General features: G+C 54.1%; 1 protein-coding gene across 14 annotated transcripts in view; it reads left to right on the top strand.

Moving 5' to 3' along the window:
* Positions 1-18,258, top strand: part of svila (supervillin a) — a 433,091-nt gene extending 414,833 nt beyond the window's left edge. For all 14 annotated transcript variants that reach the window (XM_072508365.1, XM_072508366.1, XM_072508367.1 and 11 more), the window contains 3 exons: positions 6,998-7,119; positions 7,222-7,377; positions 17,304-18,258. In XM_072508365.1, the coding sequence (XP_072364466.1) occupies positions 6,998-7,119; positions 7,222-7,377; positions 17,304-17,390 (365 nt within the window). In that variant the 3' untranslated portion in view covers positions 17,391-18,258. The remainder of the gene's footprint in view (positions 1-6,997; positions 7,120-7,221; positions 7,378-17,303) is intronic.
* Positions 18,259-18,475: the final 217 nt, after the last annotated feature.

The following is an 18,475-nucleotide window of genomic DNA, read 5'->3' as shown; positions in this document are numbered from 1 at the left end:
CCCGCCCGCTCGCCTGCCCGCCCCGCTCGCCTGCCCGCCCGCTCGCCTGCCCGCCCCGCTCGGCCTGCCCGCCCCGCTCGCCTGCCCGCCCGCTCGCCTGCCCGCCCGCTCGCCCGCCCGCCTGCCCGCCCGCCCGCCTGCCCGCCCGCTCGCCTGCCCGCCCGCCGCTTGCCTGCCTGCCCGCCCGCTCGCCTGCCCCGCCCGCTCGCCTGCCCGCCCGCTCGCCTGCCCCGCCCGCTCGCCTGCCCGCGCCCGCTCGCCTGCCCGCCCGCTCGCCTGCCCCGCCCGCTCGCCTGCCCGCCCGCTCGCCTGCCCGCCCGCTCGCCTGCCCGCCGCTCGCCTGCCCGCCCGCCTCGCCTGCCGCCCGCTCGCCTGCCCGCCCCGCTCGCCGCGCCCGCACCGCTCGCCCGCCGCCCGCCTCGCCTGCCCGCCGCTCGCCTGCCCGCCCGCTCGCCTGCCCGCCCGCTCGCCTGCCCGCCCGCTCGCCTGCCCCGCCCGCTCGCCTGCCCGCCCGCTCCCCGCCTGCCCGCCCGCTCGCCTGCCCGCCCTCGCCTGCCCGCCGCTCGCCTGCCCGCCCGCTCGCCTGCCCGCCCGCTCGCCTGCCCGCCCGCTCGCCTGCCGCCCGCTCGCCTGCCCGCCCGCTCGCCCTGCCCGCTCCGCTCGCCTGCCTGCCTGCCCGCCCGCCCCACTCGCCTGCCCGCTCTCTCTCTCGCCCGCCCCGCTCTCTCTCTCGCCCGCCCGCTCTCTCTCTCGCCCGCCCGCTCTCTCTCTCGCCGCCCGCTCTCTCTCGCCCGCCCGCTCTCTCTCGCCCGCCCGCTCTCTCTCGCCCGCCCGCTCTCTCTCTCCGCCCGCCCGCCTCTCTCGCCGCCCGCCCGCCCTCTCGCCTGCCCGCCCGCCCTCTCGCCTGCCCGCCCGCCCTCTCGCCTGCCCGCCCGCCCTCTCGCCTGCCCGCCCCGCCCTCTCGCCTGCCCGCCCGCCCTCTCGCCTGCCCCGCCCGCCCTCTCGCCTGCCCGCCCGCCCTCTCGCCTGCCCGCCCCGCCCCTCTCCGCCTGCCCGCCCGCCCTCTCGCCTGCCCGCCCGCCCTCTCGCCCGCCCCGCCTCTCGCCTGCCCGCCCGCCCTCTCGCCTGCCCGCCCGCCCTCTCGCCTGCCCGCCCGCCCTCTCGCCTGCCCGCCCGCCCTCTCGCCTGCCCGCCCGCCCTCTCGCCTGCCCCGCCCGCCCTCTCGCCTGCCCGCCCGCCCTCTCGCCTGCCCGCCCGCCCTCTCGCCTGCCCGCCCCGCCCTCTCTCGCCTGCCCGCCCGCCCTCTCGCCTGCCCGCCCGCCCTCTCGCCTGCCCGCCCGCCCTCTCGCCTGCCCGCCCGCCCTCTCGCCTGCCCGCCCGCCCTCTCGCCTGCCCGCCCGCCCTCTCGCCTGCCCGCCCGCCCTCTCGCCTGCCCGCCCCCGCCCTCTCGCCTGCCCGCCCGCCCTCTCGCCTGCCCGCCCGCCCTCTCGCCTGCCCGCCCGCCCTCTTCGCCTGCCCGCCCGCCCTCTCGCCCTGCCCGCCCGCCCTCTCGCCTGCCCGCCCGCCCTCTCGCCTGCCCGCCCGCCCTCTCGCCTGCCCCGCCCGCCCTCTCGCCTGCCCGCCCGCCCTCTCGCCTGCCCCGCCCGCCCTCTCGCCTGCCCGCCCGCCCTCTCGCCTGCCCGCCCGCCCTCTCGCCTGCCCGCCCGCCCTCTTCGCCTGCCCGCCCGCCTCTCGCCTGCCCGCCCGCCTCTCGCCTGCCCGCCGCCCTCTCGCCTGCCCGCCCGCCCTCTCGCCTGCCCGCCCGCCTCTCGCCTGCCCGCCCGCCCTCTCCTCGCCCGCCCGCCCGCCCTCTCGCCCCGCCCGCCCGCCCTCTCGCCCGCCCGCCCGCCCTCTCGCCTGCCCGCCCGCCCTCTCGCCTGCCCGCCGCCCTCTCGCCTGCCCGCCCCGCCCTCTCGCCTGCCCGCCCGCCCTCTCGCCTGCCCGCCCGCCCTCTCGCCTGCCCGCCCGCCCTCTCGCCTGCCCGCCCGCCCTCTCGCCTGCCCGCCCGCCCCTCTCGCCTGCCCGCCCGCCCTCTCGCCTGCCCGCCCCGCCCTCTCGCCCGCCCGCCCGCCCTCTCGCCCCGCCCGCCCTCTCGCCCGCCCGCCCGCCCGCCCTCTCGCCCGCCCGCCCGCCCTCTCGCCCGCCCCGCCCTCTCGCCCGCCCGCCCGCCCTCATCGCCCGCCCGCCCGCCCCTCTCGCCCGCCCGCCCGCCTCTCGCCCGCCCGCCCGCCCTCTCGCCCCGCCCGCCCGCCCTCTCGCCCGCCCGCCCGCCCTCTCGCCCGCCCGCCCGCCCTCTCGCCCGCCCGCCCCGCCCTCTCGCCCGCCCGCCCGCCCTCTCGCCCGCCCGCCCGCCCGCCCTCTCGCCCCGCCCGCCCGCCCGCCCTCTCGCCCGCCCGCCCCGCCCTCCTCGCCCGCCCGCCCGCCCTCTCGCCCGCCCGCCTCTCCTCCCCCCCTGCCCGCCCGCCCTCTCGCCCGCCTCCGCCCGCCCTCTCGCCCGCCCGCCCGCCCGCCCGCTCGCCCGCGCCGCCCTCTCGCCCGCCCGCCCGCCCTCCGCCCGCCCGCCCGCCCCGCCCGCCCTCTCGCCCGCCCGCCCGCCCTCTCGCCCGCCCGCCGCCCTCTCGCCCGCCCCGCCCGCCCTCGCGCCGCCCGCCCGCCCTCCTCGCCCGCCCGCCCGCCCTCTCGCCCGCCCGCCCGCCCTCTCCCCTCTCGCCCGCCCGCCCTCTTCGCCCCTCTCGCCCTCTCGCCCGCCGCCCGCCCGCCGCTCTCGCCGCGCCCGCCCTCTCGCCCGCCCGCCCCGCCCTCTCGCCCGCCCGCCCGCCCTCTCGCCCGCCCGCCCTCTCGCCCGCCTTCTCGCCCCGCCCTCTCGCCCGCCCGCCCGCCCTCTCGCCCGCCCCGCCCGCCCCGCCCGCCCTCGCCCGCTCCGCCCTCCTCGCCCGCCCGCCCGCCCGCCCTCTCGCCCGCCCGCCCGCCCTCTCGCCCGCCCGCCCTCTCGCCCGCCCCGCCCGCCCTCTCGCCCGCCCCGCCCGCTCCTCCCTGCCCGCCCGCCCTCTCGCCTGCCCGCCCGCCCCTCTCGCCTGCCCGCCCCGCCCTCTCGCCTGCCCGCCCGCCCTCTCGCCTGCCCGCCCGCCCTCTCGCCTGCCCGCCCGCCCTCTCGCCTGCCCGCCCGCCCTCTCGCCTGCCCGCCCGCCCTCTCGCCTGCCCGCCCGCCCTCTCGCCTGCCCGCCCGCCCTCTTGCCTGCCCGCCCGCCCTCTCGCCTGCCCGCCCGCCCTCCTCTCGCCTGCCCGCCCGCCCTCTCGCCTGCCCGCCCGCCCTCTCGCCTGCCCGCCCGCCCTCTCGCCTGCCCGCCCGCCCTCTCGCCTGCCCGCCCGCCCTCTCGCCTGCCCGCCCGCCCTCTCGCCTGCCCGCCCGCCCTCTCGCCTGCCCGCCCGCCCTCTCGCCTGCCCGCCCGCCCTCTCGCCTGCCCGCCCGCCCTCTCGCCTGCCCGCCCGCCCTCTCGCCTGCCCGCCCGCCCTCTCGCCTGCCCGCCCGCCCTCTCGCCTGCCCGCCCGCCCTCTCGCCTGCCCGCCCGCCCTCTCGCCTGCCCGCCCGCCCTCTCGCCTGCCCGCCCGCCCCTCTCGCCTGCCCCGCCCCGCTCCTCTCGCCTGCCCGCCCGCCCTCTCGCCTGCCCCGCCCGCCCTCTCGCCTGCCCGCCCGCCCTCTCGCCTGCCCGCCCGCCCTCTCGCCTGCCCGCCCGCCCTCTCGCCTGCCCGCCCGCTCCTCTCGCCTGCCCGCCCGCCCTCTCGCCTGCCCGCCCGCTCTCTCGCCTGCCCGCCCGCTCTCTCGCCTGCCCGCCCGCTCTCTCGCCTGCCCGCCCGCTCTCTCGCCTGCCCGCCCGCTCTCTCGCCTGCCCCGCCCGCTCTCTCGCCTGCCCGCCCGCTCTCTCGCCTGCCCGCCCGCTCTCTCGCCTGCCCGCCCGCTCTCTCGCCTGCCCGCCCGCTCTCGCCTGCCCGCCCGCCCTCTCGCCTGCCCGCCCGCTCTCTCGCCTGCCCGCCCGCCCTCTCGCCTGCCCGCCCGCCCTCTCGCCTGCCCGCCCGCCCCTCTCGCCTGCCCGCCCGCCCTCTTCGCCTGCCCGCCCGCCCTCTCGCCTGCCCGCCCGCCCTCTCGCCTGCCCGCCCGCCTCTCGCCTGCCCGCCCGCCCTCTCGCCTGCCCCGCCCGCCCTCTCGCCCCTGCCCGCCCGCCCTCTCGCCTGCCCGCCCGCCCTCTCGCCTGCCCGCCCGCCCTCTCGCCTGCCCGCCCGCCCTCTCGCCCGCCCCGCCCGCCCTCTCGCGCCCGCCCGCCCGCCCTCCTCGCCCGCCCGCCGCTCCCGCCTCTCGCCCGGCCCTCTCGCCCGCCCGCCCGCCCTCTCGCCCGCCCGCCCGCCCTCTCGCCCGCCCGCCCGCCCTCTCGCCCGCGCCCGCCCGCCCTCCTCGCCCGCCCCGCGCCCGCCCTCTCGCCCGCCCGCCCGCCCTCTCGCCCGCCCGCCCGCCCTCATCGCCCGCCCGCCCCTCTCGCCGCCGCCTCTCGCCCGCCCCGCCCGCCCTCTCGCCCGCCCGCCCTCTCGCCCGCCCGCCCGCCCCGCTCGCCCGCCCGCCCGCTCGCTCGCCCGCCCCCGCCCGCTCGCATCGCCCGCCCGCCCCTCGCTCGCCCCGCCACGCCCGCTCTCTCGCCCGCCCGCCCGCTCGCTCGGTCGCCCGCCCTCTCACTTACCTGACCATCCACTCACTCACTCACCCACCTGCCCATGCAGTCACCCACCCACCTCATTCACCCACCCGGCTACACAACTCACTCATTCATACACTCACCTGCCCGTCACCTCACTTTCTCACCCATCCAGCCACCGCGCCTGCTCACTCAGGCCACTCATAAAAGTGCACTTAAGACCAGACCTTTAAACTCACCTGAGCACGGTAGCTAGTCTCTCCCTCTTCCCCCTGCCTCTACTGCACTCCAAAGAGGTTGTCAGAGAGATGCCGCACTGCACATTTCTTTGAGAGCCGGGGTCAGAAGCTACCGGATAAAATGCACTATATTGTCGGGTTGGGAGAATCTTCCTGTGCGACCCGTGCAAATTTCCTCATAAATGCTGGGCAGTTTGTGCAGGTGAGGGCCCAGGTGCTGTCTGCTCCTGGGAAATTGATGTTGACTGTGGAGTGCTACCTGGAGTGATATGAAGTGAGCCTCGTATTTCCCACCAGCATCCTGCAAAATAAATAATTTGCAGATAGAAGAATATTTGTTATTAAATAGATGCATGCTTTTTCTGTCTTTTTATTCACATATTATATGCGTTGCACAATTGGTATAACCCATTTTTTAATAGTCACAGGCATGGATTCTCCGGTTCTTCAGCCACATGTTTCTCGGCGGCGCACTGTTCACTGGCGGTAGGATTCTCTTCTCCCGCCACTTGTAAATGGGATTTCCCATTGTAATCACCCCACAGCACCGGGAACCCCGCGGGTGGGGGTGTGCTGCCGACGGGAAAAGCGAATGGTAACGACCGGAAAGTTCCGGCCACGCTTTCTGAAGTATAAACTGTTTTTCTCCAAGTCAACCGGATGTGTATTCTGGGGTCAAACATCAGCTAATATAGAGTCACTATCCCGATGGAGAGCGGCAACTTTAATCAAGAGATTTGTCAACCATGTTAAAGGAATTGGCATAACAAGATTTCAAGTTTTAAGACTTTAACTGTAGTCACTGTTGATTTTAGTTTGTGAAAAATTACTAGTAAGCAACCTATACACGAAACTACAGAAAAGTGTAATATTAAGTCATGTTAATAACATACTGATGCATATTAGATATATATGTACAGCTCACTCCATAGGATTACAGTCTTTATAGGAAACAGTAAACACCCACTCCCAGCTTCCAATTGGGTCATGTCTGTGACCATCTAAATGCACTTCCCTCAGTTTTCAGAGAATTCCCCAACTGGCCACCAGCATTAAGGCGTACACCAGCGATCTCTCCTTCCTGCCTTGCTATGGCAAATCTTCCAAAGTTCTCAAGAGTGCCATGGGATGCATCTCCTCAGCTGACGACCATCCTCCCACCCGCCTTCTGCCTGAAGATCCACCGTCTTCTCCTCTCTGCTGACCACGTCAGCTGCAGCTGTTGCCTCTGTGAGACCCCTCTCTCTATCTCCCCTCTCTATGGTCAAAAGAGAACCTGTCCACCGTTTCCAGATGTGAAGATTTTATACCTTGCTCTCAGCAAGTCTCAACCTGGACCCCCAGTCTCCATGGTAACCAAACCATACAGGCCTGTTATTGGACAGAACTCCCAGCACTTCACACAACCCTCTTACCACCCCATTTATCCTGAGTTAAGGAGACAGTCCAAACATAATCATCTTATAAAATCGTGCATTTGAAACAATAATGTCTGTTGTGCTCCCTCCCATGTTACAGTCTCCTCTTGGTAACGCTGCTATCAGATAATCACACTTTCCAGTGCAAAACCCCTAACTAACTACAGCTTCAAGCACTTGCGTTACTGTTTTTTCAGTTCAACCATGGACCTGCTGATATTCTTTAAGCTGCTCATGATGCCCTCCAGTGATTTCAAACTGCTTGCCTAGATTATGACCTTGAATCTCGTGTTATCTGTCAATTATCCTGTATGTCTTCCTGTTATACCAAATTTGTTCCAATTAAGTGCAGAGAGTTATTACATGTGCACAACATGAGATTTAAAATACTGTCAAAATGCCCAGTTTGGAAAAAAAAGTATTTACATTGGAAAGATCAGTAGGACTGCATTGAGTAAGTGGGTATAGGCAGAGCGAGTCCGTGATCTTCGATATGCTGCTCACTCATTTCAGCGATATTATTTAATTGCGTATTTGGCCCGAGAAGGTTTTGGTTGTGTAAAGTTGGTTTAATGATTGGTATCTAATCAAGATTGCTCTTCCTTTACTTTGATCACAGTAAAGAATACCAAGAATCCACCAAAGTCCTACCTGATACATGCAGGTTTTGAACCATTGACATTTACTAATATGTTTCCTAGCTGGGAGCACCGGGAAGATGTTGCAGAGATTAGTGAAACGGTAAAGAGTCTAAATGCTCCACTCCCTCCCCAAGATTCTCATGGTGCCGTTTATGTGGGTTTCCTAAAATCCATTCTTTGTTTTCCTTTTTTTAAATCCCAGGAAGCTGAAGGTTGCAACAAAATAATTTTGGTGGAGGATGTATTGGACAAACTGTGCAAGACGCAGTACCCACTGGCAGAACTGCAAAGCCGGCCTCTGCCAGAGGGAGTCGATCCATTAAAGCTTGAAATTTATCTGACCGATGAAGACTTCCAGGTAAATTCCACTGCTCTAAAGCGGAATTGATTAGGGTGCAAGTGGTATTGGGCAAGCTGTGTAAGACGTTGTAGTCATTGGTACGACTTCAAGTTCATCCTTCTTTCAAATACTTTGGGCTGAATTTTATGGGGCCTGTGGACGCGGGGTATGGGTGGGGCAGGAGGTGTCCAAGAAAACTTGGGAGGGAAAGATACAAATGGAGTGTCTGCCGCATTGTCGTCACCGTGGCACTCTGCCAAGGAGGATGATGGGGGACAGCCATCCAGTTGTGCCACCTAAGTGGTCACCTAAGGGCCAAGCCTGCTGCCAGTGTATTCTAGCAGTGATGGGGTGCCCTCCACTACATGGGGAGACCACCCGGTGAACCCTGGTGGCCTCCCTGCAGGTCAAGGTGGGGGGTGGGGGGGGGGCACTGTGAACCACGGAGAGGACCTGCCAGCAGTAATTACTCATGATACTGGGGTCTCCCGGAAGCATTGCCGGGACATGAAGTCCCAGACCTCTGGCCAACAGCTTTCGGAGGTAAACTCTTTTTCTTTAAAGGGAGGAGAGCCTCAGTGGCATGATTGGCGTGGAATCCAGCCAAAGCTCCCCCACATAACCAAGGCGTGGTTGCCTCAGCTTCCCTGCCCATTGTCTAGACAATCATCATCCTGAGAAAATCCAGCCCATTATGTGTGTTCTTACACCATATCCAATCACATCATTTCCCATGTATATTGGGCACCCCTACTGGTTAGAATATGACCTGCACTTTGCCAATTGTGGCATCTATTTTTACTCCCTTTCTTGCACCACAGATCTCCTTGTTCTGGTGCATTTTCTTTCTCTGGAGACTGATGCTGTTTAATTGTCATGAGCTTTGTGAAATGTCAATTTGTTTTGTTCAAGAGGATTGCTGCACAGTGTTTGGTATCTTACAAAGTGGAAGATTTTTAATGCACCATACTAATTATGCAGCATTAATTGTAAATGTACGAGGTGAAAAAAGTGACTTTGCAGTAAACCTTTCTGTCTAAGGATAGTTTGATATGACCTTGATATTTTTTATAAATTGTCAACTCTCGAAAGTGGAAGAGTTTGAAAGCTTTCCAAAATCATGTAGAGAGAATGTTCAATACCAGTTACATTGATATGTGAGTAACGCTCAGCATTTGTTGACCATGGATGGTTTCATGCTGCATGGAATCCCCATGCTTTTTAAAGTACTGGAAATCATTTCCCTTAACCTTAAACTGAGGTTTTAGAAATGATATTCAACTCTCACAGCAATGTATTTGTTTATATATAGATGTGCTGTTCAGAAAAGTTTCTCCAGTTTCATGATGACACTTTTGATATGATAACTGGATTCATTTACGGTTCTTGTAACAAGAGGAATCTTTCTGGCTACCTCCTAAGCAATTCTGAAAAGGAAAGTTTGCTTTTAATTCTCAAGTCCAAAATATCCCATTGAAAGAAGCCAAGATTTTACAATTAAACTACATAATAGTTCCTGGTTTTTTTTATAAGGATGTGTTTTAGGGAGGCACGTTCACCCCAATTTTGGATATGTAATGGGTTAAAAATGGTTAAATGTGAACAGTTAGAACATTTCAAACTATAGCTGACCACTGGGAGTGTCTGAAAGTAGCTAATGTCCATGGTAATTATTGGAGGGAGGTCTTGTGGCGTCGTGGTGGTGTCCCTACCCTGGGCCAGAAGCTCCAGGTTCATGTCCCACTTCAGGGCTAGATGGCCTGATGGTGTGGTTGATAATGTGCTCAAACAGACTGATGATCAGCCCGAGTGCCTGATGGCAGCTGATAGAGAGCGGGAGAGTTTCCTGGCCAGCCACACTGCAGAAGAAGATGGCAAACCACTGCAGTACTTTGTCTAGCATAACCGTTGACCATTACAGAGAGGTTCATCATCCCAATGCCGCCTTAGAACATGAAGGCGGGGGGGGGTTGTCGGATTGGGGGAGAATTTAGAAAAATAGTTTTTAAACTATTGCCTTGAAGTCAGATTAATTTTCAGCTTTCAATATTCATCCGTTTAAAAAATGTAGAGATATTCACTATATTGTAATATGTACTTAAACCTGCAATTACCAGAAGTTGGAATTTTGGTGTGTAATTCCTCAAAAGTGTGAAGTTGTACATAGACGCAGTTTTCTAAAATGTACTGTTTTCCCCTTGCTTTTCACATTGCCAATGCAAGTAAGATTAACCTTCCAGAATAAAGGCCTTTCCAATAAAGTTTTAATGTCATTGATTGTCCTGATCACTTGAAAATGAAATTCCTGACTGTTTCCAACTAATGCTCCAAGGATCCCCGAGAGGAAAAGAATAATGCCTGAGAGCTCAGGATCGAATTGTTCTATTTTGGGTTTAGCTGCCTGCATTTTTTAAATGGCAGCTTTGAGCAGCAAATCGGCATCTGCATATTAAGTATTTTTAAAATTTATCTATGGAGTAGCAGATCTCGCTGCATGGAAATTTAAATACCAATGGCACAATTCAATCTCCAGCACAAAATGCCTATTAGAAATATTAAAATTAATAAATGAGGGACATTTGGCAAATGAAGAACTTTAACGCTGAATTTAGCTTACAGGTCACTTGTCATAGCAGCAAGTATTTGAAGGACCATAAAACTTTGTTGTCCATCCCTAATTTAAATTCGTATTGTGCCAACTTTATTTTCTCTATTCTTTGATGGGATGTGGGCAAACATCCGTTGTTCATCCCTTAATTGCCCTTGAACTGAGTGGCTTGCTGGGATATTCAACCACATTGCTGTGTGTCTGGAGTCACATGTAGGTCAGACCAGATAAGGATGCCTTACCTGAAGGGCTTCAGTGAATCAGATGGTTTAGGGAACCACGACAATCGATGATGGTTTCATGGCCACTGTTACTGAGACTAGCTTTATCTTCCATATTTATTAATTGAATATAAACTTCACCGGCTGCCATGGTTGGATTTTAGCCCATGTCCTCAGATCATTAACCCAGGCCTCTGGATTGCTAGTCCAGTGAGATTACCAGCATACACTATCTCCCCTTCAATTTTTAATCCTTAGGAAAGAATTTGGGCTTCACCAAGCCACTTGGCTTGAAAATAAAGTTGTGCCAAGTGACTCCTCTGAACTGATTACAGGTGGCATTAGCAGGTTCATGAGAACAGGTTGCCCACCTGCCTGTTTGATAAATACAGCAGAACAAACAGCTGTAACACAGATAAATCTAAATCACAGCTGTGCCTACATGTGGTGCCGTGTATATGCATGTGTGCCACTCGTATATCGCCCCTCTTAAAAATGCTGCTCAACGAAAATTCAAAAAGAATACCTCAGAAACACTTTTATTTTGTGTGCACCATAGTGTAGTGTCAAATTGTATGTCTAGTTTTACATGAGTCTAATTGGGAGCCCAACAACCTCGTAACATTTGAAGTAAATAAAAGACAACCAAGCAGGTTTGTTATCTGAATCGCAGAATTTTTAAAGCCCTGAAGGAGGGCATTCAGTCTGTTCTGTCTGTGCTGGCTCTCCAAAAGAACAATTTACCTAGTCCATAGCCCTGCAGGTTCTTTTCAGGTAACGATCCAATTCCCTTTTGAATGCGTCAATTGAATCTGCCTCCATCACACACTCAGGCAGTGCATGTAAGATCCTAACCATGAACAGTTTTCTCCTCCTCTCTCCGGTGCTTCTTTTGCCAGTTCCCTTAAATCTGTACCATCGATCCTTTCACCAATGGGAACAGATTTCCCTGCCTCTGTGTCCCGACCACTCCTGATTTTGAAAGGTTTTTTATAAAAAGTGTACTGTTGATGATTTTGGCCCCACCCACCCAATGTTTCGAACCAGTCACTCACTCCAATGTATCTTTCGACACTGAACAATTCAAGCCCAGTAATCTTTCTTCCTAATACTTTGCAGCTCTGTGGTGACATGAAAATAAACTAGCACCGACAGATGAGACAGTGAAAAGAGGCATATAGGGTGGAATTTTCCAATATTTGTTTCCGAGTGTCAGGTTCTGACAACCAGTGTGTCGCTCTCCAGCTGCTCAGCCAAGTTTTTAAACCAGATTTTCAGGCACTCTGGGGGAAAAAATATGAGTGGGCGGGGTTTATGCCGTCAGTCTGGTGGGGTGAGGCCTGATACTGGGCGGCACTGTGGTTAGCACTGTTGCTTCACAGCGCCAGCATCCCAGGTTCGACTCCCAGCTTGGGTCACTGTCTGTGCAGAGTCTGCACGTTCTCCCCATGTCGGCGTGGCTTTCCTCCAGGTGCTCCAGTTCCCTCCCACAAGTCCCGAAAGACATGCTTGTTGGATGAATTGGACATTGTGAATTCTCCCTCTGTACCTGAACAGGCGCTGGAGTGTGGAGACTAAGGGCTCTTCACAGTAACTTCATTGCAGTGTTAATGTAAGCCGACTTGTCACAGTAATACAGATTATTATTATTACAGCCGATAAGGCCGGATCAACAGAGATTAGGGCTCCATCTTTAAAGAGTGCCCCGATTAGCACAGAAAGTAAACCGTCCCCTCGCCACGGACATGGAGGACCCCCTCACAAGCATCAGAGGCTCTTCGCATACCCCCACTCCCCAGCACTGTAGTCTTGGGGGCAATCTCTCCCCTCACCAGAATCAGCCCTCCCCTACACACATAAGGGGAACCACTCCCAGAGGGCCTGCCCCTGACATTTCCCGCGTCACTGTTCTCGCCAACGTTGGTACAAAATTGCCCCCATAATGTACTAGCTTCCATTAAAATTGGTTAATGGAGTTTCGAATTTTTAAAGTTGAATTGGAGGTCGTGTATTTTAGAATACCAGATATTGAAAACCTCTCTACTTTTAATGAGTTTAGACATAAATTGTTGTCACTTTATTTTATACTTGGACGCCAAACAGCTAGATCTGATAGTAATCAGCCTATACAGATGTTATGCTAGGGTGCTTTAGTTCATAATGTTTGTTTTGGATGATGGAGGCAATTTATAGCCCGTGGGAGATGAACAATTTCCTGTGACATGTATGCATGGTAAAAACATTAGCAGAAATTGTGTTCTGGGAAAATGCTGGCAACAAACATATTTTTTTCTTAAATTACATCAATTACAACAATGCCTCATGCTGACTACGCCACAAAACCTGATCCAATGGTGATGTTTTGATGGTGCAAAGCTGTACACACTGGGTGGTATTTTGTGGAGCCTGCTGGAGCAGGGAAGATGGTGGTGGGCACAGGAAGCTGCACATCAGACTCAATGGTGGAAAAGTTGTAAACTATCTCGTCATCGGCAGGAAGATAACAAGGCAGCAGGGGGAACTTGCTGAGCAAACATTCTTAGGGTGGACCCAGAAGTACCGGAAGGACAATTAAGGCTGCCAGTAAGGAAAGGGAGAGGTGGTGGCAGCATTGGTAATTAATATTGCATGTTATCTAAATAAATGGTGAGTGCATCCTTTTCAAGGCATGGGCTATCAGACCAATGCAGTTCATACATCATGCTTCCATCTTCTAATGTATGAGAACATAAAATTAATTTGAAGTGGGCCATTGCTTGGTACATGCAATATTAATTACCAACATATTTAGGCTTGAATGCTTCAAGTACATCATATTTAAAGGGCAGCCAGGCCTGTGTTTTGTTTTTTCCCAATTAAGTACTAGTGCCCGAAGAGAAACCGTGCCCTTTCAACTGAGGCATCGGTCAATTTTGCATCTTATTACTCAGGCAAATAGAGTAACAAAGAGAGCAGGAGGGACTGTTCCTTTAGTCGGTCGATTTATACAGTTTTGTTTAGTGAGAGGAAAAGAAAAAGAGAAAGCAGTTTGTGAGGACCTTGTTCAGATGTGCCCTGTTACATGATGAGATCAATCCTAATGGCTAGATAAGCCAAAGTTCTTTGCTGTCAAGTAGTTCAATCTTATTCATTCAACATCACATCCTTATGAGCTTGAATCTAAATTCCCTGAGCTCAATTTTTATAAATCAAAGCATTATTCTCCTTTGAAATTGAAATGAACTTGTTTTTGATGTGGAGAATGCCTGAAATCGATTGAGTCCTCTGCATTTTTAACCTCCATTGTCAAGGAAGACGCTAGATGACATAGATACTGCCCCACAAACATTTGCAACCACTCTTTTATATTAGGCACTATCCAGTTGTGTGTGGAGGGTCAAAATGATGATTACCTACTATTATTGTTTTGGATTTCCTAATTTAGTATTTCGCGTATTTGATCATTTGCTCTTTGATTTATTATAGAGATTTCCCTCTCTGCTGTAGTGTCGTAGTTAGTTCAAAAAATGGACTATAGTACCAAAATCAGGTAATAAGTAGAGAGACCCCAGACCTGGGCCTGGTGCTGGTTGAAACCCGATAGTGGCTGTACCTCAAACATCTTAATGATCTGTAAAAGCTGAAAGACCAATCGGGTGATTTGATGGCGTAATGGATTAAGGGATTTATTTGACCTCAAGAACTCCTTATCATTCCAGCGGGATGACCCTTCCCTCACTCTGCTTACTGTTGGGGACCTACAAAAAGGAGTTTGGAAATCTCAAACCAGCTCGTACTGGTTGCAATTCCATAACACAGGATTGTACAAGACTTGGATTAATTTAGCAGATTTCCTCTTGTTCATCCAAGTTAGGAGAAGAGTAGACTAAAGTGTCATTATACATTTGACTGTGTTCTGTGTCAGATGGAAAACCTTTGGCACTTCTACTGATAAAGTGTGGATGTATTCCATTCCATAGCAATGTCAACCCTTTCCTAAATAAGTGCGATATTCTCAAAAGAAAATGTTCCTCCTACTTTAATATGCATTATAGAGCATGTGATAATCTGAGGTGACCTGTGTTGCATTCTTTCCACAGCATGGCCGCCTTGTGAATCCTAATTTTGTACTAATGTAATTTTGGCCATTTTTATAATAGTTATAATTAATAAATCCTTACAAGCCCTTTAAAAAGCCAAACTGATTGCTGGACAAAACTGATCGTAAATAGACTATCTAAATGACAGGTTTAGTGTGCACTGGTTAATCCATTTCACCTGAACGATTGCCTCAAGCAAGTAAAAATTTCAACTTGCCTTTTGAGAGCCCCGTGGAAAATACCTGTAGCAAACTGAATCAACACTGCAAGAGTCAAAATCAAGTTTAGTTTTGTTAATAAAAACAGAAAATACTGGAAATGCTCAGCAGGTCTGGCAGCATCAGTGGAGAGAGAAACAGAGTTAACATTTCAGGTCAGTGAACTTTCATCAGAGTTTTGTTAAATTCCATACTACTCTAATGTTAAGTCCTGACTCGAGGAAGCTGCTTTCTGGGGTGGGGAGAAATTAACTGTACTCATTGTTTCGTCATAATGCTCTTGTGGCAATTTTTTAACCAGCATTGTATTTACTTCTGTACAATTTTTGGGGGGAATGGAACAAGCTCCGCACATTTACCCCTGTTTCTGAGAGAAATGTGCGAGAAAGCCTGTCATCTCTGCTGTTGATGATAAGCTGTAAGGGAGTAGGAATATCAAATTGCAATTTGTGGTATTCAGCCTTCTTAGCAACTTGGTGGTCCTGGGCAGGTAGAAATTGCTCATCTATGTTGAAAATATTTGCGCAACATTTTTTTAATGTTCTTTTTAATTTTGGGAGTAGAATAACTAGTTTTGCAATCCTACTAATTAGGCTATTAATGGTCAGTGAGGGTTAGTGGGTGACTTAGTTTACCAACCTTCTATCCAATATTATTCCTTAGCCATCTGCTGAGATAGCGTGGAGTTCATTTCTCTTTTGTTTTCTCCCTATCGCGCTGATAGATTGCTGGGTCTCTTCCTCCATGTCATCTGGAAAATTTTGCATTAGCATTTGTGACCTAATTTGTTCTGCTACCTTAAGGTCTTTATTTCTATCCTTCAGCTTTCCTGATCTGTACAATTTCATCACAACGTTTATTTGTTTTTTTTTTATTAATGTTTTTAATTACAAACATGTAACAAAACGGGTTGCAGCAAACAAACAGCCCGGGATACATACTTCCCAACAATCAACTATACAGGTTGTACAACTTTTTTTCAACCACTTTCCTCCTCCTCCTCCCCCCCCCCCCCCCCCCCCCCAACACATACGTGCACGCACACACACACACACACCGAACAGTTCCTCAAACACGGTCACAAACATCCCCCACCTTTTCTCAAATCCCTCTGTTGAGCCCCTTAGATCATACTTTATCTTCTCCAACCGTAAGGAAGTCGTAAAGGTTACCCAAACAAGCCGCTACCTCCGGTGGCGATGCCAACCGCCACTCCAGTAAAATTCGCTGCCGGGCAATCCGAGGGGAAGGCCACAACATCGGCCTTCCTCCTCTCCATGAGCTCCGGCTTCTCTGAAACCCCAAATATCACCACCAAAGAAACCAGGTCCACCGTCTCCTCCACTATCCTGGCTGAGATCACGAACACTCCCGCCCAGAATCTTCCCAAGTTTTCACAACCCCAGAACATGTGCGTGTGATTCGCTGGCCCCGCCCACATCTCTCTCACTCATCTGCTACCCCCTGAAAGAATCCACTCATTCTCACCCGAGTCATATGCACTCTGTACACCACCTTAAACAGTATCAAGCTCATCCTTTTGCAAGAGGACGGCCCATTTACCCAACACAGTGCCTCACTCCATACTCCTAAATTGATCTTCCCTCCCAACTCCACTTCCAATTTCCCCTTGATCTTCACCACCCATTCGCCTCCCTGCTCCCCCAGCCACTTGTATATATCCCCATTTCTTCCCTCCCCTTCCACATCCGGAAGCAGCAGGGGTATCCCGGCAAATTAGGGAAACCCTTCCAGATCCTTATGTGCAAAGTCCCTAACGTGCAGATATCTGAAATCACTCCCCCTCGGCAGCTCTACCCGCTCCCTTAGCTCCTCCAAACTGGCAAACCCTTCCTCAAATACAGATTCCTCATTTTGACCAGCCCCATTTCCCTCCACCTTCTGGTTTTGTTTTTTAAAATATTTGTATTCAAATTTTTACATATCTTCAACAAACCCCCCTACAGAAATAAGAAAAAACAAAGAACACACAAATAGACATCTATGCGCTAGGTCCAATTCAGGGGCCTTATCGAGCACCCCTTCCGCCATCAGCCCTGCCAGCATCTTCATGACTAACCTCGTGGCACTCACACCTTCCACTCTTTCAGGCAGGCCCACTATTTGCAGGTTCTGCCTTCTCGAGGTATTCACCTGCTCCTCCACCTTTGCCCTCAATGTTTTACAAAGGTCTCCTAGGAGCCCCACCTCTGCATCCAGAACCATCACACAATCGCTGTAGTCGGAGATCACTCTTTCAATCTTTCGAATCTGTGACCCCTGCACCTCCAAGCACTTCCCCACCCGCTCCATTGCACTCCTCAGGGGTGCCACAGCTCCTTCGATCACCTTCGAGCAAACCTCCCACATTTCCTTCCTCTGTTGCCAGAATTCCACCTTAATAAAAGCCATCAACTGCTCCACCTGGGGCTTTCCACCTTGCACACCCGCCACTGCCATCCTCACACCGGTTGCTGCACCACAGCTGTCCTCCAACTCTTTGGCCAGGTCTCTCACCGTCTTCCTTTGGTAACCAGCAGACATACCACTCCCAAGGGAGACTACTCCTCCGACCTTCAAGTACACCTTTTCATCAAATTTCCACCCAATATCGGGTAAAAACACCTCGTTCCTGTACCTTCGAGCAGGAGCTGCCCTGTGTGCGACCACTCACACCATGGCCGCCACCGGAAGTCCGGTTTATTTGGTAAATGTGTTTCTAGTTCCTTACCTAGCTCACACTGAAGTATTTTCTGTCCACTATATAGCTTCACTATTAAGTGAATCAAGTTTAATGAAGTTATGTATTCTTTTTCAGAAAGCACTAGAAATGACAAGAGAAGAGTTCAGTATCCTGCCCTCCTGGAAGCAAGTTAAACTGAAGAAAGCGAAAGGACTTTTCTGAGTAGTTTATAGTAAAGTGCATAGTTTTTTTAAAAACACATGCTTAGTAACGGAGCTTTCACCGAAGATCATTTTGACATCCATGGATCAATCATGGACTGTGGTCCGGTCAAAGAGCACAGTATGGAAATAAATTGCACATTCAAGGCAGCAATGCCTTTTTGGGGGAATCTTGTCAATTTGTGCATGTTGAGGGGAACTCTATGGATCTTAACAGTGTTGACATAATAAGACAGTGCCGTTGTATGCATTTGACCTCAATGCACTTATGGTCAATAGACGGTACTCGGCCTTATCCTGCCTATGTACCTTGAAGGCGATTTATTTTGTAAAGTGTTATTTTGTGTGTAGCAGATAGTAAATCATGAAGAGTTTATATTTATATCATACAATATGAAAAGTGACTGCAGTTTAATGACTAAATATTTAATTGTTAATGACATATATTCACTTTTGACTTTTTTTGCGTTACCCAGAAAATACAATATCTAGTTGAACAAAAATGGCTTGTACTGAGATCATGCCACAAATAATCATGCTATCAAGTACAGGCATTAAAATGTCCTGTCTGTACTTTTCGATGCTATCATGAACAAAGTGTATTTATGGCCGGAAATAATGAAAAGGCTGCGCAAATTCAGTAACTTTTTACAGAATCTACAAAGTGTATAGTGCCTTGCTTTTTGTGTACAGTTTATACTACAGAACAGATGTTTGAATTTTGATAGAAGCAGGTGTTTAGAAGAAATGGCCTCATACAGTTAAACTTGTTATAATGGAGGTTTGAGGGCCTCTGTTTCTAATACTCATCAGCCTAACAAACTTCATTCTTGTGATACAATTTAGAAAAATAAAAGTTGACAAATTGATTTGTATTTTCTGGTTATGTTTCTCTGGGCAGTTTGCAAGTGGCGAAAATAGGCTTGTGTGAATCCGGCATTGTTCACTGAAGCCCTTCAGACAGCTGAAAGCTGTAACTAAATGGAGACAGCTGACCATGATCAAAGTGCTAACCACAAGCAGTATATTCCGTTTGATTTCATTCAACAGCAACTTGTAATTTACAAAGTGCCTTTAGTAAAATGT

This window comes from Scyliorhinus torazame, chromosome 6 (genome assembly GCF_047496885.1).
Source record: "Scyliorhinus torazame isolate Kashiwa2021f chromosome 6, sScyTor2.1, whole genome shotgun sequence".
Taxonomy (NCBI): Eukaryota; Metazoa; Chordata; class Chondrichthyes; order Carcharhiniformes; family Scyliorhinidae; genus Scyliorhinus; species Scyliorhinus torazame.
The sequence above is the reverse complement of the archived record's forward strand: the minus strand, read 5'-3'. Positions and strand labels throughout refer to the sequence as shown.